The sequence below is a fragment of the Rhamphochromis longiceps genome, linkage group LG14 (assembly GCF_057381845.1).
Source record: "Rhamphochromis longiceps isolate RC_006_pf linkage group LG14, R_longiceps_female_GT1.1, whole genome shotgun sequence".
Classification (NCBI taxonomy): Eukaryota; Metazoa; Chordata; class Actinopteri; order Cichliformes; family Cichlidae; genus Rhamphochromis; species Rhamphochromis longiceps.
In genome coordinates this window covers 24,682,798-24,705,431 of record NC_140570.1, presented here as the reverse complement: position 1 = coordinate 24,705,431, position 22,634 = coordinate 24,682,798, and the positions used below count along the sequence as shown (strand labels likewise).

The window sequence follows — 22,634 nt, the reverse complement described above, 5'->3', positions numbered from 1 at the left end:
TCAGACAATCCCTTTCCGTCAAGGATTTTTAATTTGTTGTGGGCTTTTTGTATTTTGTTGTGGTTTGTTTTTTATTTGTTGCGGTTTTTTAATTTGTTGCGATTTGCACTTCCCAGCCACCGTACATGCCCTAAGTAAACCGACTTTAGTGAAGACCCCCCCCCCCCCCACACACACAGAGCCCACCCCATGGCAAACTAGCTTATTTAACTGTTTAACTAAAACATTTTAGGTACAACCAGTTAACTAAATGGACACAAGTTTGTTAGTCTGTATTCACTGAGAAAAAACAAGCGAATGTGACTGGGCACACACTGAAAAAAAGCTAATGCACATAATATTGTCCCGCAGCATTATCGTTAGTTAACTTAAGGAATGACTTGTTTTTTCCATTATGTTGCTCAACAGCAATTCATGAGAAAAACTTCCCCATCTAATGGATGTTCTCTTCGTTTCCTCTCAAACATGTAGTTTTCAGTTTACCTCGACAAAGTAAAGCTCAGCACCAAACGTAAACGAAGCGAAGACAAAAAATGGCGGACCGCCACAGTGAATTTTCCCTCGCAGAACACACCCTGGGGGGGTGGAGTTCATGTTGGATATATTTACTGTATTTTTACTAATTTAACAACCTCATCATTGCATTAGTCGCTTTATGCTATAGCATTACGCTTACATTAGCTTGAAGCTCAAGGTCGTCATTTTATTTAATTTCTTTTTCTGGGCTTACAAACAGGACACACAACATTTAGATAACCGTTACACTGAATCTTGGGTCTGTGTTGAGTCTTCCAGCTGCTGACTACAGAAGCTAGATTGACCTTTCAGCATGTTTATAGCGGCTGTGGCTATGTGCTGGTAATGTTACCATGTGTGAGCAGTCACATTGGCAGCAGACATGTTTCAACAAACTAGTCATATCCCGGTCCTACATTAGCTTGTTTAATAGTTAAGACACTGCAGGTACCACCACTTACTACAGACACCGATGCAAGTTTGTAATAGTCTGTTAATTTAGACTGAAAGAATATACAAACAATATTAACTCACATTATATATGTTAATTACTAATTTGCTTATCGCATAATTTCGGTTACCATTAGCTAACTGGAGCCTAACATTGGCCTTTCATGGTTTTCGATAAACAGCCCACATACCTGTAAAATAACAACACCCCAGTAAAGGTCCACATATATAAAGGGTCTACACTCTTTCTCACTGGTGTGTTAGCTTTAAAATCTTATTTACCTTCAAGTGGAAAACTCCAGATGGTAGTAGATTTTCCGAAGCGAGAGACAAAAATGGCGGACAGTGCAGCCGATTTTTCCTTTCCAGGGGGCGGAGCTTGAGGATAAAACACGATTAACTTGTTTCTTTTCAACATGATTTGTTCTAAAAGAATGAATATTCTTAAAGAATATGTGAAAATTAAAAGACAAAAATATGTTTAGATGTGAAATTTAAATTAGTCATGCTGGATATATGAAGTAATTCTATGCAAATTCAACAACCACCCTATTGCATTTTTTTCAGTGTTGGCTATAGATTTATAGATACATAGATATAGAATTAACATGTTTGACTTCTAGTAAAAGATCATTCTTAGTATCCTTGAATGAATTTTAAACTTAACAAAGTGCATCTACATTACTACTATAGTGGACAAAGAATGCTGTCCAGGCAGATGAAGGAAAGTATAGAATGAGACGGAAACAGAAAATCTGTTGTGATCTGTGATTCCACACAGCCACTTTTTCCTTTTTTCATCAGTTGGTATGTAACACCGTTTTGCATTTTGTCAGTCAGGTCTTTCATGGAATATCTTTATATGTCTATATATTTCATGGAATGCACACGGTCTCTGCATCATGCATATTTTCCAGCTCTTGTTTTTTCTTGACTGCTCTCGTCAACCCTATTTGTACTTAGAGTAACTGTCAAAGTGTGGGGGGGCAACAGCACTTCTGGGTGTGAATGTATTTTATGTAGATAGTAATGGAGAGCTGAAGCTGCTTTGGTGTTCTGCTTTCAGTGTAAATGTAGCTGAGATATAATGTATGAATTGTGAACATTCTCAAAACTGTATTGTACATAGGTTATACTTTTTTATTGTGTGAACTTTATTTTTGTGGAACTAAGGTTCCGTGTGTTATTGTTGAAGTGGGACATTAATCAGTGTAACGCCACCTGCGGCCACATTGCGGGTGTGGGGTTTCCTAGCCAGAGCTGTACGGACTCCACACTGGTGAGGCACGCTTTCTGTAGCTCTTCTCCCTGTACTAAATTATCCATATAAATTCGGTGTATTTGTCTTTGTTAAGTATTGGCTCCTAGGGTTAAAAGCTCTCAAAGTGTTTTCAATCGCTTTGAGTGAGAAAAATGATATTTGGAACTGCGCTTTATCTGTTGTATCATCCGTTTGTGTGGAACTGACTTGTGTTAAACAGGGTGAGGAGAAGCCTGCTGCCGCTGTGTGACACTGATTTTGCTGCTGCACTCTGTTTTATAGGTATGTGTAAATGTGTAGTTTTTGTTTTATGTGTATAATGAGCTCATGTCCCGAGGCTGTGCTCTGAGCAGTATCTTCAGCCATGTTGGGAAGAGTTAAAAAGTTGTTTGAATATGTATTATGTAATTGACCTATTTTAATGGGAATTTGAATGTTATACGTTATTGTTAGTGATTCCATAATTGTCTCTGTTTTACCCCACTGTAATATTTGATTTTGAAGTGGCGGTTGTGAAAATTATTATTTTGATAAGTTGTATTTTCTTTTATATGATGCAAGCAGAGCTGTACGGACTCCACACTGGGTGAGGAGAAGCCTGCTGCCGCTGTGTGACACTGATTTTGCTGCTGCACTCTGTTTTATAGGAATAAACCCTGTTTCCAGCCAGTCCGTGTCTGTTGTCACAACGCAGTCGACCATTTCACATCTGCTACATAAAAGTGGTGCCGTGACCCGGATGCATCTGATCAGCCGCTGCCGATCGCTGAGGTTGAGCTGAACACTTCCGACACCTGTAATATAAGTAAAATTATTCTGTGGGTCAGCAAAAAATTTCCAGTGTTCTGTTAGTAGGCATTTCTCCCAGTTACACCTGTTAGAGTCTAACTGAGCCGTGTTTACTTGTGTTGTATTTTTCTGAGTGATAGGTATTTTTGTATTCCTTTTGTTTCTGATCCCCTTTGTAGTTATTGCTAACCTCCTGTAAGCAACATGGCTGGTAAGGGCCAAGACTCCTTTAACCTTTTCACGCCAGTTGCTGGGAGAGGTTGGAGACTGTCTGGGGCAGATGAAGTGAGAGACAGGTCTATAATGTCGCGTGATGAGCCAGCAGAGTCAGATGACATTATTCGAAATAAAGCTCATGAGCGCCAGTCCTCAACCCCTGCTTTGAGCGACGACAGCACACACAAAGAGCTACGTGAGCTCATTGGTGAATTGGGAACCCAGATAGGTGAATCAATCGCTAGCCGGCTACTATCCAGTCAAGTCCCACTTGGTCCAAACCAGACAGCTCCAGCCGAGTCCCCCAAAGTTAAGAGCCCTGACACCACTCTCGACCTCTCCAAAGTGAACTTAGTGGTCCGACAAGATATCAAAGACCCACCTATGTACAGAGGTGATGATGCGGATAAGTACTCTGTTCATGAGTGGATAGACATGATGGAAGTGTACTTAGAGAAGAGAGGGTTGTCTAGAGCCGTGCAGGTGGATGAAGTCTTAAACCACCTCCTCGGCAGAGCTAAAAACATTGTTAAGGTGGGTTTGAAAAGTAACTCATGTTCTGGTGTAGTGACCAACCCTGAGACCATCTATGCCATACTCAGGCGTTATTTTAGTGATAGTCCTGGCTCCTGTCAACCACTGGCTGACTTCTATGCCACCCAAGCAGTTGCAAAAGAGACCCCAGTAGACTATTGGGTGAGGCTTAATATTGCTGCTGAGGCAGCTGACAAGCATTTACAGCGTCAGGGAGGCAAAATGGAGAACATGGAGGCAGAGATAGCCATGATGTTTATCAGAAATTGTCCTGATCCCAGCCTCGCCTGTGTTTTCAAATGTAAGCCCATCAGTAAATGGACAGTAATGGAGGTTCAGGAAGCCATTGATGAACACCAAAGAGAGTGTCATGCAAAAAAGAAGAGCCTGGGCTCTGCCAGACCCCATCCCCTCCTCGTGGCCACTGCGACAACCACAAGCGAGTCGCCTGAGTTTGAACTGAACTATGCCCAAGTAGGTACAGTAAAATGTTCCCAGGACAGCCCGGGTAAGGCTGCTGGAGCTGCCGCTTCAGACCCAAGTGCTCTAGACCGCGTGCTCAGTATGCTGGAGAGGGTGTTAGAGCGCTCCAACCAGCCTGTCCACCCCGTAATTAGACCACAGCCTCTAGCCTCAGCCAGGTTCCCTTCGTGCCAGGTTTGTGGCAATAGCTCACATTCCACGCGCACTCACTGCATGAGAGAGAGGAGATGTCTAGGTTGCCTGGAGGTTGGGCATCAGAGGAAAGACTGCCCCAGAGCAGCTGAGCCCATTACCCAGCAAAATAATCCCCAGGGAAACTAGGGTGCTTGCACTTGAGAGGGGACAGTGTGAGCGAAGAGTGTGAAACCCTCAATCCCAGTGATGACATACAGACTGTATACAAAGAAAGCCTGAAGTGTGCCCCACCTGGTACTGTTGTACTTTCCCAGAATATAGTAAGACTTGATGAGGCAGACAGCCTATTTTACACGAATGCATTGGTGAATGACAAAGTCTCTTTGCAGGCCCTTCTTGATACAGGTTCCATGGCGTGTACCTTGAGCGAAGAGGCGGAGCGAGAGTTAAAGAGCGCTGGGGTCGCATTGGAATTAAGCGACACTCGTACCGACATTGTGCTAGTGGGCTGTGGTGGAGTTCAGGTTAAACCCAAGAGTATATGCGAGTTGAAAATGGAAGTGTATGATTGTACGTTCAGAGTGCCTGCCCTAGTGGTCCCCGGTCAGAAAGATCAGTTGATTTTAGGGACAAATGTTATCAAACACCTCCTCAGACACTTCAGGCTGTCCCCCCATTTCTGGCAAGTCCTGAGCAAACCCGAATCAGCAGAAGCGCCTGAAATAGTGCAGTTTCTGAATATGCTGTCTGGCATTAACCGGTGGAGGGGTGACAAAATGCCAGATGTCATTGGCACTGTCAAACTAGCTCAGGCAGTGACTCTACTCCCCAAGCAAGAGCACCTTGTATGGGGCAGACTGCCAGCGTCATCACCCCTTTCCGAGGGCAGCGCCATTCTGGTTGAACCACCAAAATCGCAAACTCATAAAAAAGGTGTCATTGTCTGTAGAACTGTGGTTTCTATGAGTGGCGATAGGTGGGTCCCTGTTCGAATCCTGAACACATGTGATAAGCCTATCACATTGAGACGAAACGCTAAGGTAGCAGATGCTTCCGCTTGTGTAGCTGTTGAAGATCTCGAAGTGGCTTCTGACCAAAACCCAAGTGAGACCCTTAGGGTCCAGAGCCAGACAGTGTGTAGCGACGCACAGAGTAGCCCTCCCTCCTGCCCTAGCCTGCGTGACAGCTTGCAGAAGATGGGGTTGGAGGACCTAGACCTCGACTCTTGTGAAGTCTCAGACCACTGGAAGGCTCAGGTACTGCAACTGATCCACAGGTATGAGGATGTCTTTTCCAAGGGTAAGCTGGACTGTGGACTGGCAAAGGATTTTGTCCATCGCATCCATCTGTCTGACGACAGGCCGTTCAGACTTCCCTATCGGCGCGTCCCTCCAGGGCAGTACCACAAGTTGCGACAGGTGCTCACAGAGATGGAGGAGCGAGAGCTGATCCGCAAATCCAACAGTGAGTGGGCGTCCCCACTGGTACTGGTGTGGAAGAAGAATGGAGATCTCAGAATATGCGTGGACTACCGCTGGTTGAACGCACGCACAGTCAAGGATGCCCATCCCTTGCCCCACCAGTCAGACTGTCTGGCAGCCCTGGGAGGTAACGCAATTTTCAGTGCCATGGATCTCACCTCTGGCTTCTACAATATTGAGATGGCAGAGGAGGACAAAAAGCTAACGGCCTTCACAACACCAATGGGGCTCTACGAGTTTAACAGACTCCCCCAAGGCCTGTGCAACAGCCCGGCGAGCTTCATGCGTCTCATGATGGGCATATTTGGCGACCAGAATTTCCTAACCCTGCTGTGCTACCTGGACGACCTGCTTGTTTATGCACCCAATGAAGCAGAGGCTCTCAGGAGGTTGGAGATTGTGTTTAGCAGACTACGTGCCCATGGACTGAAGCTGGCCCCCAAAAAATGTCATCTGCTCCGAAGGAGTGTGAGATTTCTGGGCCATGTTGTGACTGAAGGCGGGGTTTTGACCGATCCTGACAAGGTTAAGGCGATCACCGCTATCTCAGAGGCTGATCTCATGATGGAGGACGGGGTTACGCCATCCCAGAAGAAGATAAAGTCGTTTCTGGGTATGGTAATGTATTACCAACACTTCATACAGGACTGTTCTAAGATTGCCAGACCCCTTTTTACCCTGACTGCCGCTCCTAAAGGAAAGAAAGTAAATGCCCGAGGTGCTGCTTCTTTCCGGAGGCTCAGCCCAAGTGATTGGAAGAAGGAGCATGTTGACTCGTTTGAACGCTTGAAGGCTGCACTCCTTGACTCCGTTGTGCTTGCTCACCCTGATTTCAACAAACCATTTATCTTGTCGACAGACGCTTCACAGGACGGCTTGGGTGCTGTGCTGTCACAAGTCCAAGAGGGCGAGAGTAAAGCACGTCCCGTTGCATTTGCCAGCAAGGCCCTCGCCCGTGCACAGAGAAACTATCCCGCCCATCGCCTTGAGTTTCTGGCGCTAAAGTGGTCTGTCTGTGACAAATTCAGCCACTGGTTGAAGGGGCATAGCTTTACCGTCTGGACAGACAATAACCCCCTAACATATATTCTCACGAAGCCCAAGCTTGATGCATGTGAACAGAGGTGGGTGTCAAAGCTGTCCCCCTACGACTTCAGCATCAAGTACATTCCTGGCAGTAAAAATGTCGTTGCAGATGCACTGAGCAGGCAGCCATTCGTTCACAACCGTGTTAGTCAGAGACTCATGACTGAACCCTATGCAACCCTGTTAGAGGAGTCGCAACAGGTCAAAGAAATCTCGGTTCAGGATGCATTCAGGCTCAGTGCCAACCACCAAAGTGTTGAGTGTTTGGCCCCTGCAGAGAGCCTAGGGTGTTGTTCCCTGACTAATGATGAAGTTTCCGCAGTCTTCGCAGGCCACGCTGAGTGGGACCAAGGCTCAAAACAGAGAGCAATCTCCTGGTTGACTCAAGAGCTAGATCGGTTTCCCTCACTAGGCCAGAACACCTTGTCTGCCTTCTCGCTCCAGGAGCTACAGGAGGAGCAGAGAGCAGATGTGACACTGTCTCAAGTCATTCCGTTCGTCGTACGTGGTCGGCGTCCATCACGTAGAGAAAGAGCTCACCTGTCGCACAGAGCGCAAAAGACGATGAAACAGTGGGAAAAGTTGAAAGTGTTGGATGGTATCCTGTACAGAGTGAGCAAAGACCTGCTCACTGGCAAAAAGCGCCATCAGTACGTGACCCCATCCACATTAATCAGTCAAGTCCTGTCAGGTGTCCATGATGATGCTGGCCATCAGGGCCAAAGCAGAACTCTGTACCTAGCCAGGCAGAGATTTTTCTGGATCAACATGGAGCATGACATTCGCGAGCATGTCAAGTGCTGTAAACGTTGTGTTGTCAGCAAAACACTCGAGCCTGAGGGGAGGGCTCCTCTTGAAAGCATTAAAACTACCGGTCCTCTTGAGCTCGTCTGCATAGACTTCTGGTCCGCAGAGGATCACAGGGGCAAGAATGTGGATGTTCTAGTAGTGACTGACCATTTCACCAAGATGGCCCATGCTTTCCAGTGCTCAGATCAGACGGCAAAACAAGTTGCGCGCCAGTTGTGGGACAGATATTTCTGTGTCTATGGCTTCCCTCAAAGGATCCATTCAGACCAGGGCGCCAATTTTGAGAGTGAGTTGATCCAAGAGCTGCTGCAAGTGGCCGGGGTGCAGAAGTCAAGAACGACACCTTACCACCCTATGGGTAACGGTCACACCGAAAGGTTTAACAGGACCTTGGGAAATATGATCAGAGCCCTACCTCCGAGGGAGAAGCACAAGTGGCCTCAGATGTTGCAGACATTGACCTTTGTCTACAACTGCACCGCTCATGAGTCCACTGGTTACGCACCGTTCTTCCTAATGTACGGGCGTATCCCCAGGTTACCAGTGGATGTCATGTTTCACAATGTTGCAAGGGACAATGATGTAACAGACTATGACAGTTATGTAAAAAGGATGAGAGATGACCTCAGAGAAGCACTCGCATTGGCCCAGACTAACACCGGAGCTAGTCAGCAGCGTCAAGCAGACCTGTACAACAAAAAGCAGAAAGGTGTTGACATTGAGGAAGGAGATCGTGTCCTTTTGGCAAACAAGGGCGAACGGGGTCGTAGGAAGTTAGCTGATAGGTGGGAGTCGACCATCTACACTGTGATCTCCAAGAACCCCACATGCCACACGTATCGCATCAGGAACGTCAAGAGTGGACAGGAGAAAGTTGTCCATAGGAACTTGCTTTTGCAGGCTAATTTCCTGCCCATAGAGTCCGAGGGCGAACCAGAGATGTCTTTTGCCAGTGAATCAGAACTCGGCCAGGAGCAGAGTCAATCTGATGGAGAATCCCCTGTCGCTGATCCTGAGGACGATTGTACTGAACGCACAGCCCGTTGGGTGGCTCAGATGACGGATGACTGTGTCCCGGCTCCTAGAGGACCCCAAGAGTGTGACAGTATTGGAGACAGTGTCTGTGCGCAGTTGGATGATGAGGAGCATCAGGACAGTGACAGTGCCAGTAGTGAAGTAGCTGGTTACCCTGAAGTAGATGATGACAACAACAGCAGGGCTTGCACTACCCCAGTTGAGGAGGGAACACTACCAAGTATCAGTTACTCTGAAAGTCAGCCAGTCAGCGAGGTTGGGAGCCTCGTGAAACATGGTGGTGTACCCCCAAGTAATGCAGCAGGCCAGATCAGGACGAGAGTGGGTCGAATAGTGAAGCCTGTGAATAGGTTAATCCAGACTATGAAGCAAAGAAACCTACAAACAGGCAATGTAGTGAGCAGCTTTGCCAAGAACTTGTTTCTGTGAGGGCTACTTGTTTTATATGTTGGGTGATTTTCATGTCAGATGTTAACACCTATTTTGAGATTGTCTTCAGCTCAGAGTACTATTCATCATATAGTAGCTGTTACCGTGTTGTTTGTTCAGGATAGTGTATAAGGCACTTTCTCTTGCGAGTAAACATTAGGGGGTCTGGCCAACTTTCTTCTGTTTACTTTCCCCATGAGTTGGGAAACATATTTGTTGCACGTATCACCGGGTAGTGAATTTCCAGATCACTGACAGTTACGAATTGTTATATGTGACGCTCAGTTGCTCACCCTTACCTAACGGGTTTTGAGAAGTTCAGGGGGGAGTATGTAGCTGAGATATAATGTATGAATTGTGAACATTCTCAAAACTGTATTGTACATAGGTTATACTTTTTTATTGTGTGAACTTTATTTTTGTGGAACTAAGGTTCCGTGTGTTATTGTTGAAGTGGGACATTAATCAGTGTAACGCCACCTGCGGCCACATTGCGGGTGTGGGGTTTCCTAGCCAGAGCTGTACGGACTCCACACTGGTGAGGCACGCTTTCTGTAGCTCTTCTCCCTGTACTAAATTATCCATATAAATTCGGTGTATTTGTCTTTGTTAAGTATTGGCTCCTAGGGTTAAAAGCTCTCAAAGTGTTTTCAATCGCTTTGAGTGAGAAAAATGATATTTGGAACTGCGCTTTATCTGTTGTATCATCCGTTTGTGTGGAACTGACTTGTGTTAAACAGGGTGAGGAGAAGCCTGCTGCCGCTGTGTGACACTGATTTTGCTGCTGCACTCTGTTTTATAGGTATGTGTAAATGTGTAGTTTTTGTTTTATGTGTATAATGAGCTCATGTCCCGAGGCTGTGCTCTGAGCAGTATCTTCAGCCATGTTGGGAAGAGTTAAAAAGTTGTTTGAATATGTATTATGTAATTGACCTATTTTAATGGGAATTTGAATGTTATACGTTATTGTTAGTGATTCCATAATTGTCTCTGTTTTACCCCACTGTAATATTTGATTTTGAAGTGGCGGTTGTGAAAATTATTATTTTGATAAGTTGTATTTTCTTTTATATGATGCAAGCAGAGCTGTACGGACTCCACACTGGGTGAGGAGAAGCCTGCTGCCGCTGTGTGACACTGATTTTGCTGCTGCACTCTGTTTTATAGGAATAAACCCTGTTTCCAGCCAGTCCGTGTCTGTTGTCACAACGCAGTCGACCATTTCACATCTGCTACATAAAAGTGGTGCCGTGACCCGGATGCATCTGATCAGCCGCTGCCGATCGCTGAGGTTGAGCTGAACACTTCCGACACCTGTAATATAAGTAAAATTATTCTGTGGGTCAGCAAAAAATTTCCAGTGTTCTGTTAGTAGGCATTTCTCCCAGTTACACCTGTTAGAGTCTAACTGAGCCGTGTTTACTTGTGTTGTATTTTTCTGAGTGATAGGTATTTTTGTATTCCTTTTGTTTCTGATCCCCTTTGTAGTTGTAGTAGCTGCTGACTACAGAAGCTAGATTGACCTTTCAGCATGTTTATAGCGGCTGTGGCTATGTGCTGGTAATGTTACCATGTGTGAGCAGTCACATTGGCAGCAGACATGTTTCAACAAACTAGTCATATCCCGGTCCTACATTAGCTTGTTTAATAGTTAAGACACTGCAGGTACCACCACTTACTACAGACACCGATGCAAGTTTGTAATAGTCTGTTAATTTAGACTGAAAGAATATACAAACAATATTAACTCACATTATATATGTTAATTACTAATTTGCTTATCGCATAATTTCGGTTACCATTAGCTAACTGGAGCCTAACATTGGCCTTTCATGGTTTTCGATAAACAGCCCACATACCTGTAAAATAACAACACCCCAGTAAAGGTCCACATATATAAAGGGTCTACACTCTTTCTCACTGGTGTGTTAGCTTTAAAATCTTATTTACCTTCAAGTGGAAAACTCCAGATGGTAGTAGATTTTCCGAAGCGAGAGACAAAAATGGCGGACAGTGCAGCCGATTTTTCCTTTCCAGGGGGCGGAGCTTGAGGATAAAACACGATTAACTTGTTTCTTTTCAACATGATTTGTTCTAAAAGAATGAATATTCTTAAAGAATATGTGAAAATTAAAAGACAAAAATATGTTTAGATGTGAAATTTAAATTAGTCATGCTGGATATATGAAGTAATTCTATGCAAATTCAACAACCACCCTATTGCATTTTTTTCAGTGTTGGCTATAGATTTATAGATACATAGATATAGAATTAACATGTTTGACTTCTAGTAAAAGATCATTCTTAGTATCCTTGAATGAATTTTAAACTTAACAAAGTGCATCTACATTACTACTATAGTGGACAAAGAATGCTGTCCAGGCAGATGAAGGAAAGTATAGAATGAGACGGAAACAGAAAATCTGTTGTGATCTGTGATTCCACACAGCCACTTTTTCCTTTTTTCATCAGTTGGTATGTAACACCGTTTTGCATTTTGTCAGTCAGGTCTTTCATGGAATATCTTTATATGTCTATATATTTCATGGAATGCACACGGTCTCTGCATCATGCATATTTTCCAGCTCTTGTTTTTTCTTGACTGCTCTCGTCAACCCTATTTGTACTTAGAGTAACTGTCAAAGTGTGGGGGGGCAACAGCACTTCTGGGTGTGAATGTATTTTATGTAGATAGTAATGGAGAGCTGAAGCTGCTTTGGTGTTCTGCTTTCAGTGTAAATGTAGCTGAGATATAATGTATGAATTGTGAACATTCTCAAAACTGTATTGTACATAGGTTATACTTTTTTATTGTGTGAACTTTATTTTTGTGGAACTAAGGTTCCGTGTGTTATTGTTGAAGTGGGACATTAATCAGTGTAACGCCACCTGCGGCCACATTGCGGGTGTGGGGTTTCCTAGCCAGAGCTGTACGGACTCCACACTGGTGAGGCACGCTTTCTGTAGCTCTTCTCCCTGTACTAAATTATCCATATAAATTCGGTGTATTTGTCTTTGTTAAGTATTGGCTCCTAGGGTTAAAAGCTCTCAAAGTGTTTTCAATCGCTTTGAGTGAGAAAAATGATATTTGGAACTGCGCTTTATCTGTTGTATCATCCGTTTGTGTGGAACTGACTTGTGTTAAACAGGGTGAGGAGAAGCCTGCTGCCGCTGTGTGACACTGATTTTGCTGCTGCACTCTGTTTTATAGGTATGTGTAAATGTGTAGTTTTTGTTTTATGTGTATAATGAGCTCATGTCCCGAGGCTGTGCTCTGAGCAGTATCTTCAGCCATGTTGGGAAGAGTTAAAAAGTTGTTTGAATATGTATTATGTAATTGACCTATTTTAATGGGAATTTGAATGTTATACGTTATTGTTAGTGATTCCATAATTGTCTCTGTTTTACCCCACTGTAATATTTGATTTTGAAGTGGCGGTTGTGAAAATTATTATTTTGATAAGTTGTATTTTCTTTTATATGATGCAAGCAGAGCTGTACGGACTCCACACTGGGTGAGGAGAAGCCTGCTGCCGCTGTGTGACACTGATTTTGCTGCTGCACTCTGTTTTATAGGAATAAACCCTGTTTCCAGCCAGTCCGTGTCTGTTGTCACAACGCAGTCGACCATTTCACATCTGCTACATAAAGACTTTGAAAACAATGGACTTTCACAAAACTAGAAAAACAGCAAACCCAGGAAAATACTTTTGATAGCACTAGGAGACTGTAGGCCAATCAAAACACTTTACACAGGATCAGTTATTTGTTGAGAATTAACACTGATTATAACTAGGGATGGGTATTGATAAGATTTTCACAATTCCGATTCCATTTTCGATTCTGTTTAACTATTCGATTCTTTATCGATTCTTTTTTTTTTTAAAAAGAGAACACTAAGGTCGATTAGCTTAGAACTTTGTTTTATATCTTCTCTTTGAACAAGATAGAAATTTAGGAGTAACATGGCCTTACAAACCCAACAGTGAGATCTTAAAACAGCCCTACTCAAAGAGTGGGGCCCGCCCCCTAGGGGGGCGCAGAGCCATGGCCAGGGGGGGGGGGCGCGCGGGATGAAAAGGTGGAATAAAAAACAAAATGCTTGGACACTGCTAGCACTGGCGCCTACAGAAACGCAAAGCAGGAGATGAAGCATCGCTGAATATGTTTCCAAACCAACTTCATTCTAAGCCAAAGACTAGAAAATATGGTGAAGCATATCTTCCCTTTGCTTCACCTGCACAAGTGCTGAGGTACACTCAGAAAAATTATGGTTCTTAAATGGTTCTTCAGATGTCTTCATGGTTCTTTAAAGAACCATCATACGTCAAAGAACCTTTTGATTTTGTGGATGGTTCTTCAGCTATTACAAATGGTTCTTTAAAGAACAAAAGGTTCTTCATCCTTAGCAATCTAAGTTTGATGGTGTAAATGGCATAAATATTTATTCACTATAACGAGGCTGTGAATTATACTGTGTGTTTTCTTTGTGTGCATGTGTGTGCGAAGGGGGATGGCGGGTTACCTGGCAATTACCCTTTAAGAGAACATGGTAGGAAACTGAATATTCAAATAAAAGTTAGAAATATTTGCTTAAAAATATACTGGTGGCAGGGGTGGGGGGGGAAAGCCTAAAGACCCTAACCCCCCCCCCCCCCCCCCCCCCCCCCCCCCCCACACACACACACACACACCCCTAACCCCGCAAACCCATTATGAATATGGTGAGTTAACAAACAGTAGACACAATACACACATTCAAATACTGTACATTAGTTTTAAATTTTAATAAAGCATTACTATTTTCTACTCCAAGGCATTACTTTTGAGATTATTATGTATTTTTGAAAATATAGCATAATGATAATACTAGTTATTGTAAACTTTACAAACCACCCAGCAGTATGTAAAGTCAAATTATAAAATACAAGTAAATAACAATTGCAGAACAGAATGTCAGTGTAATGAACACACACTTCGTTTTGACAAAGCACACTGCTTAGGTAAATAATCTGAGTAGTTGTTCATCACTGAGCAATTTGTTAATATGTGTTTCGAGCCAAATAAATGACAGGGAGAGAGAGAGTGACGTCAGAACACGTCATACTATAACCTCCCGGGAGCGGACGGAGGGGTCAGTCATTGGGATGCGCATGCGCAGACAGAGTCCGCAAGCAGCGGGCCTTGACCTTTCGGGAAAAAAAACTCTTTCTCACGGACGGTGACAGCGAAACGGATAACAGTCTTCAGTACCTGCTGGACTTTGAAGCTCCGAATTCTGGGACTGTTGGAAGAGGTAAAACATTTTCATTAAAACCTTATCACAGTTTTGTTTTTGTTACTTGTCATTGTGGCTTGCTGTTAATGCTGTGCTAACAGTAGCGATTAGCTAGATACGTTAGCCGTTGACGTCAGCGCAATTTAGTATGGTATACAGAAACTGTTTTCCTAATAAAACCACTGTTATAATTAAGTGAAGGGGCTCCCAGCTAATTTGAACCTTTGGTTTCTAAAATATGTGGTTCAATTGCGTGCTGCGTACATAACCTAATGTCAGCTAGACCGAAATTAAAATTGTATATATTGTTAAAGTCACTAATATGGCGCCTGAAGCCTGTTGTGGCGTGAGCTCTGTGTCTGCTCTAGAAACTCTGAAATTCTGTAGATCTGAGCCGTACATTAAATACTCACATGAACCTGCACTTTGAATTCTGTATGAGCTGTATAAAATACAGCTATGCATAAGTGTGTTGAATGAATAATTAGATTAGATAACTCTTTATTGTCTTATCTAATTATATAGAAATGAATAAATGTGACATGAGAAGGTGTCTTTGACTGTTCCTGCATAACTTAGTTTCGGACTAGTTGACAAGTTATGCTCCGGTCATTTGATGTTTCCAAGATAGATGTTCTTTTGTAATATAGTTAATTTTTTTGTATATTTCATTTACCCACCATCATACATACAAGCTAAGAAGAGGCCGTTATACTAACAAGAGGTATCAACGCTGGGCCAAAGTTCAGCACATGGTTAAAGTTTGTAATCCAGCCAGGGTGTAAATATCACTCAGCAGCCAGAGTTGAAGCAGGTAGCATCAACACATAAATCTACTCTACCCGGCTTAAATCACAAGAGCACGTCTGACCAAAAAGCTGTAGATTTTTCTTGTTTGCACAAATGAATCCAGATTCACATTAATTGTGTTCACAGCTCCAACAAAATGAGGAAGAGGAGGGGGAGAAACACAATTAGGTTGAATTACAATTGGATGGAAGTTGAGGACAAGGAGAAGGAAGCTTAGGATGAGGAGGAAGAGAAGCAGCAGGAGCATCTTTAGGGATCCCTATCATGTCATTGAGGTTTGTTTCATTAATATGGTCCTCTCACAAAGAAAGATGACTTGTTTTAGTTCACCTACTTCCTGTATTAAATAGTGATGTGCAAAATGTTGTGGAAAACCATGGAACAGGCACGTATAGTGCATCTGCAGGTAAATGAACATCAAATCTCTAAGACAGACTGAAATCTGTATATTTATCACCCTTATGATAAAACCCATGTCAGCCATTGGTTTATAGACTTTGTATTTTGAAGCCTCAACATTTGCTTTATTGCTGTTGCTATGTTGGGACCATATTAGGATGAGGGATCAGAATCTGGAGTCATGCACACTATTGTTTCATTTAGTGTGTATCCATGAGATTCGTACAGCAGACCAAGTTGTGCCTTGAAAACAGGAAAGTCGTCTGCATAGAGGAGAACTGTAATAGCAGGCTTGTACAAATTGAGGCTTTGTGCTCATATTTGCTGCAAACACTTGTTTTACCCTGTTTTGATGCAGAATTCAGTTGAAATCAGGCAAGAACTGGACTTGTTTTTTATGTGTTCTTGTGAATTGATTGTGTATCGCATATGTTTGATTTGACTTTCTGCAAGACAACAGTCGTCCACTGGCCAAAAAAGTTTTCCCAATACCTCCACGTGATCTAGCCTGGATTTGGAAAAGAATAGCAAAAAAAAATCTGCACCTCCTGCTTCAGATGCAATTTGTGTTTCTGTGTTCAGAGGCAGCGGTGAGAGGGGAGACCTCGGCTCATCCAGCTGGAGAGCCTGACCAGGAGGAGTCGAACATTAACTCAGCTCTTCCAGGGCACCCTGCAGACTCGGCTGTTGGCATCGACGAGGGATGACGTGAACGCCAAACTGGAGTCCATCACAGGTCAACTGCAGGTATGCGAGTCAGACCTTCTGAGGAGGGTTTCACTTTTCTCTCTTCTTTATAATTGACTCTTCTCTCTCTCTTTCAGCTCCTTGTCTCAGAGTAGGAGGGATTTGAAGCACAAAGGGAGGAACTTGTCGTTTGGTTGGCTGATATGGATGAGGTTGACCAGCTGACAGGAAGCACCAGTGAAAAACTGAAACAACTGCAGGTGTGGGCTTGTTTTGATATGACATATATCTGATATGAAACATACGTCAGAGACATTATCCTAAACTGGACTAACAAAGGACCATGAGTACAACATGAAACGTACATTACATAGTGTAAGGCTGAAGTTCATTGATCATTTTAATCATAAACTTGTTGAAATATTTTTACTGAACATGCAAACATCTGCTGATGAAAATGTGTTGATTTATTGGTCTGTTAGGAAGCTATTGCTATTTCTAATGTGTTTTATCACTTTCTGATGTTTTCTTAATTAAACAATACATGTATTCATTGTTGTGTTATCTGTGTGCGTGTATGTATGTATGTACGTACATACTTTAAAGGAAGGAAGAACCTGTTTAAATCACGGACAAACAGTATCCCACATCTGCGTACGTACTTTAAAGGAAGGAAGAACCTGTTTAAATCACGGACAAACAGTATCCCACATCTGTGATTTGTAGTTCACAAACACTTCTTGTAATGACTAACTACTCCTGACATTTTGGAGATATACATACTATACTATACTTTATACAGTAACGTTACAGTGGGATACAAATAACATCCGGCTGATCCTGCCACGATTTGTTCCCCCGGTTCAAATCACAGACAAACAGTATCCCACAGCTGTTTATGTTTTTAAACCTATTTTGCACAGAGAGGCATTTTTTGAAAAATGTATTGATAGCGATGTTGAATATTATTACACAGGAAAAAAAAACAACTACACGTAAAATAATCACATCGTGACGCCTCTGCCTTTGTAAATGGAGGGACCTTAACTGCTTGCGTATGTAAGCTTGTAAAACCTGAAGATAGTCAGATTAACAGTATTTTGTCTCTATCTGCCGTTCTGCAATTCATCTCATGTAAACAATAACGTGGCGCACAGCGTGACATGAAAAAAGGCACATACCTTTGATGTTGCGTGACGACACCTCATCCACCTCATAAACGCAAAAAAAAAGGAGTTTTAAAAAATCTTTTTTTCTGTGATTCCAAATGCTGTTTACGTGTGGACGAAACAGCTGCGTTTTCAAAAATACCCGTGTAGGTGCGGACGTAGCGTAACAGAGTTAGTTTATTTTCTGACTACCTGTGATTTATTGCAGATTACTTGTATTTGCTTAATTGTTTACAAAATATTTCAGGTGTGAAATAACCCGCAATGGAGCAAAATATGGGTGTGTGTGGTTGGAGGATGTGTGTGTGTGTGTGTGTGTGTGTGTGTGTGTGTGTGTGCGCGCATGCGTGCACGCGAAGGGTTAGAAAACTGACAATAATGTATTAATGAATTTATTTTAATTGTTAAATTTACGTTTTTATATTTTATGATTTTTCACTTTTTTGTTAAAGACTTGAAAGCAACTGTTCAATATTTTTGTAAAGGAAAACTTGATTGTTTGCATTTCATTGTTTTATGAAACAAGATATATATATGTCAAATGCTTAGTTATAATGTAACTTTGTAATGCTGCACTTTGTACTTGTTTAAAGCTTATACACCTATCATTTTGTTAATGATTCTAGATGAATGCATTAGCAGTAATGTGCATCTCAAAATGCTCAATGTTTTGGAGGAAGGTTCAGAGGAGGTTGGAGATTGTTACCATCATGGGCTCATCCGGTCAGGATGAGAATGAACAGTCAGCAATCACTTGCAGGTTTTTTCGTTTTATTGAATAATGAGCAAAAGGAAAGATACACATGGACTGCTATCTCTCAGCTGCCGCCCCATGTGGGAGTGGGCTGTAGGTAAGTGCAGAACTTATATAACGGGTGACAGGTGTGACATTATTATACTGCCATATGTTACATTATACCTCTAATCAAAGAATTATTAATTCATGATACTGCTGTAGGCCACATTATACCTGATTAAAGATTGTGTAATCATTACATAGTTTTAAGTTGCTTTATACTCCTGAGTCAGAAGACGGTGAAAATCATTAGATTCATTACATTGATTTGTATTACATTATACTGCTGATTTACTGTGAATGAGTTACACTGTTTTATGACATTTCATACTGCTGATCTATGCTGATTTATAAAGAGAACACTGTTTGCAGAGAATCATGGCCTTGCTTTTCTGATTGTAGAAAGAGCAGAGGATACTGCACGAGAGCTTCTCCCCTACCTTTGTCAGAAGCAGGAAAACAGGGAGCCAAGGTCATAACTCAGGTTCACTGAGAGATGGAACGAATGTGAATGTTTAGGTTTTTATGATTAGGTGGGGGCCACCAGAGTTTGAGTAACGGTCCGACATTTTGAGATCCGCTGTGACCCTCTTTGTGCGCATCTCCCATCCAGATGACTGTATTGCTTATTGTGTTTGTATGGAATAATAAGAGTGTATTGATTGTTGATTGAGCATTTAAACACTGCCCGAGTGTTGTTCTTCCTTCAGCCCAAAGATCAAAGAATTGGGGAATTTAACACAGGTGAGTGCAATTAAGGGCAATCACCACACCCAATCAAAGGTGAGGAAAAGAAACAAGGTGTATCTGGTGAAGTGAGTGTGCTGAAAGGTGAGCCTTTACAACACTCAAAGTGGAATACCAGTTTCAGGGCTAATGGCCACCTCTGCCTCACCAGCTGATTAAAACCTCCAGTCCTAAAATATAAAATGACCTGCATAACTGGCTGAAATAACATTACAACAGCTTTAAGAAGAGGCCATTTTCTGGGCTCTGCACAAAAATAAACAAATGAATAACTGAATGTTTTAATCTATTGAGTGATAAACAGCAATATCTGACAGATCACTTGAGAGTGAGGGACTGAGAGGGCGAGAGACATGACTAGCAAATAAACATGAAGCCAAGACTGACTTAACAGGGAGACGATGAGGGAAGGACATAGGACACAACTGGGATGTAATATCACCTCTCAGGTGCAGCCACTTCTCTGACTCTCCACCAAATCTGCTGCTGAAAGTAAAGGGAAGCAGGAAGCATAGTGGGTGGATCATAATAGTCTTTTGGCCCTGGTAAATTTTACATAATATTTTTGTTTGTTTGAGCTGTAAGTTAAATAATGTCACATCATACCAGATGAATGTATTTTGTATTACATGTAGGGGTTTTCTTTCTGGGGTGATACAAAATATGAGGTTCAGTTCACCTAAAGCTGAAGAGTCCTAAAAAGGCATGAAGGATTCTAGAAAGGAGAAGTGTGCGATGTATTGTGTAATAGCAGTTAAGAATGGGACTATGAAGAATTTAAAAATGTGCATGGAAAGCAGTTTCTCAGTGACTGTACTGTTAGAACTGACATGCATTTTACATTACTTTGCTTGTCTCTCCACTACATTTCATGACTATTGTGGCTACAAGGTGTCCCCTAAAATAAAAATGCAGCTATATCATTAATTTGATTTAAATATGTTTTTTGGTGCAGTGGGGATTCGGGAGTCTTTTTAAATTGTAATAGTACCTTCATGTAACTACAGAAAGATTGTCTCAAATGCAATGGAAATTAAGAACAAAGACTTTTAATTGTAGTTAACAGAATTAAAGTTACCAGAGAAAATAGATCTTTGCATGTGTGCTGGCCTGCTGTGTGTTGTATTGTTTAGTAAAAAAAAAAAAAGATTTTCCTTTCATGGAGCTTGAAGGGTGTAGTGTTCCACATTTCCTTGGCGATAGCAGGCAAGGATCATATCACAATAGTGGTCATAAGCTTTTGTTGCTAACTCCGTTTGCACTCACAAAAAGTCAAACTTGAGGTATCGTGACTTTCTTCTGCACAAAATGGATCATCTGAGCATTACCTACTCTAATCAAAGATATTGTCTGATTACTGAGGCCACTCACAGTCAATTATGCGCTCACGTGGTTTACTGCAGCCCAGGACCTGTGTTTATTGTGGTATGTTTAACTCCTTGGTTTAGCTTTCCAGTTACAGTGGGGCAAAAAAGTATTTAGTCAGCCACCGATTGTGCAAGTTCCCCCACCTAAAATGATGACAGAGGTCAGTAATTTGCACCAGAGGTACACTTCAACTGTGAGAGACAGAATGTGAAAAAAAAAAAAAAAAATCCATGAATCCACATGGTAGGATTTGTAAAGAATTTATCCGTAAATCAGGGTGGAAAATAAGTATTTGGTCAATAACAAAAATACAACTCAATACTTTGTAACATAACCTTTGTTGGCAATAACAGAGGTCAAACGTTTACTATAGGTCTTTACCAGGTTTGCACACACAGTAGCTGGTATTTTGGCCCATTCCTCCATGCAGATCTTCTCGAGAGCAGTGATGTTTTGGGGCTGTCGCCGAGCAACACGGACTTTCAACTCCCGCCACAGATTTTCTATGGGGTTGAGGTCTGGAGACTGGCTAGGCCACTCCAGGACTTTCAAATGCTTCTTACGGAGCCACTCCTTTGTTGCCCGGGCGGTGTGTTTTGGATCATTGTCATGTTGGAAGACCCAGCCTCGTTTCATCTTCAAAGTTCTCACTGATGGAAGGAGGTTTTGGCTCAAAATCTCACGATACATGGCCCCATTCATTCTGTCCTTAACACGGATCAGTCGTCCTGTCCCCTTGGCAGAAAAACAGCCCCATAGCATGATGTTTCCACCCCCATGCTTCACAGTAGGTATGGTGTTCTTGGGATGCAGCTCAGTATTCTTCTTCCTCCAAACACGACGGGTTGAGTTTATACCAAAAAGTTCTACTTTGGTTTCATCTGACCACATGACATTCTCCCAATCCTCTGCTGTATCATCCATGTGCTCTCTGGCAAACTTCAGACGGGCCTGGACATGCACTGGCTTCAGCAGCGGAACACGTCTGGCACTGCGGGATTTGATTCCCTGCCGTTGTAGTGTGTTACTGATGGTGACCTTTGTTACTTTGGTCCCAGCTCTCTGCAGGTCATTCACCAGGTCCCCCCGTGTGGTTCTGGGATCTTTGCTCACCGTTCTCATGATCATTTTGACCCCACGGGATGAGATCTTGCGTGGAGCCCCAGATCGAGGGAGATTATCAGTGGTCTTGTATGTCTTCCATTTTCTGATGATTGCTCCCACAGTTGGTTTTTCACACCAAGCTGCTTGCCTATTGTAGATTCACTCTTCCCAGTCTGGTGCAGGTCTACAATACTTTTCCTGGTGTCCTTCGAAAGCTCTTTGGTCTTGGCCATGGTGGAGTTTGGAGTGTGACTGTTTGAGGCTGTGGACAGGTGTCTTTTATACAGATGATGTGTTCAAACAGGTGCCATTCATACAGGTAACGAGTGGGGGACAGAAAAGCTTCTTACAGAAGACGTTACAGGTCTGTGAGAGCCAGAGATTTTCCTTGTTTGAGGTGACCAAATACTTATTTTCCACCCTAATTTACGAATAAATTCTTTACAAATCCTACCATGTGAATTCATGGATTTTTTTTTTCACATTCTGTCTCTCACAGTTGAAGTGTACCTCTGGTGCAAATTACTGACCTCTGTCATCATTTTAAGTGGGGGAACTTGCACAATCGGTGGCTGACTAAATACTTTTTTGCCCCACTGTAAGTGAAATTTCTAGTGTATGCTGACCCATCTTATTTTAACCAAAAAAAAAAACAATCAAATTTTTTTTAGCTCCAAGACTGCCTGACTGGTCACGGGATGTTCGCAAAATAGGATATTTTAAACCCTGCTGGTCACAAGGGATTCATTTCCTCACTAGTATAACTGTAACTCCAGTCACAGCTCTGGGCAGCTTGTAATGTTTGTAATGATTTTTAAAGCCAGGCACAAACTGACGGTAGTAGAACCATCTCACTTCCTTTTTGGTCTCGGGACATGAGAAGAATGCAATTCTCCACCTGAGGATGCACCTGCCCGCCTCCCAAGTGGTCCCCAAATACTCCACTTTCCCCTGTCCAACAGCACACTCCTTTGGGTTGGCCATGAGCCTTCTCTGCCTCAGAGACTCCAGGTGTGACTGGGGTGATGCAATTGTCAGTTTATAATTTTTT

At 42.6% G+C, this 22,634-nt stretch overlaps 1 protein-coding gene and 1 long non-coding RNA gene across 3 annotated transcripts; both read left to right on the top strand.

Moving 5' to 3' along the window:
• The first annotated feature begins 2,064 nt into the window (after window positions 1-2,064).
• Window positions 2,065-4,570, top strand: LOC146654111 (uncharacterized). Its single transcript, XM_085429285.1, has 2 exons — window positions 2,065-2,509; window positions 2,875-4,570. Exon 2 carries the CDS (start codon window positions 3,221-3,223, stop codon window positions 4,568-4,570), a length of 1,350 nt encoding a protein of 449 aa, XP_085285411.1. The 5' UTR covers window positions 2,065-2,509; window positions 2,875-3,220.
• Window positions 4,571-14,380: 9,810 nt separating this feature from the next.
• Window positions 14,381-18,819, top strand: LOC146654110 (uncharacterized). Of its 2 annotated transcripts, XR_014907287.1 has the most exons (4): window positions 14,392-14,521; window positions 15,440-15,588; window positions 16,295-16,459; window positions 16,537-18,819. It is a non-coding gene; the product is annotated as an uncharacterized LOC146654110 (long non-coding RNA). The 2 variants fall into 2 exon arrangements; XR_014907288.1 differs by lacking the exon at window positions 15,440-15,588 and having other exon boundaries at window positions 14,381-14,521.
• Window positions 18,820-22,634: the final 3,815 nt, after the last annotated feature.

Bases quoted from the DNA above. Each gene is read 5' to 3' on its own strand.
- LOC146654111 (XM_085429285.1), top strand. From the start codon at position 3,221: ATGGCTGGTAAGGGCCAAGACTCCTTTAACCTTTTCACGCCAGTTGCT.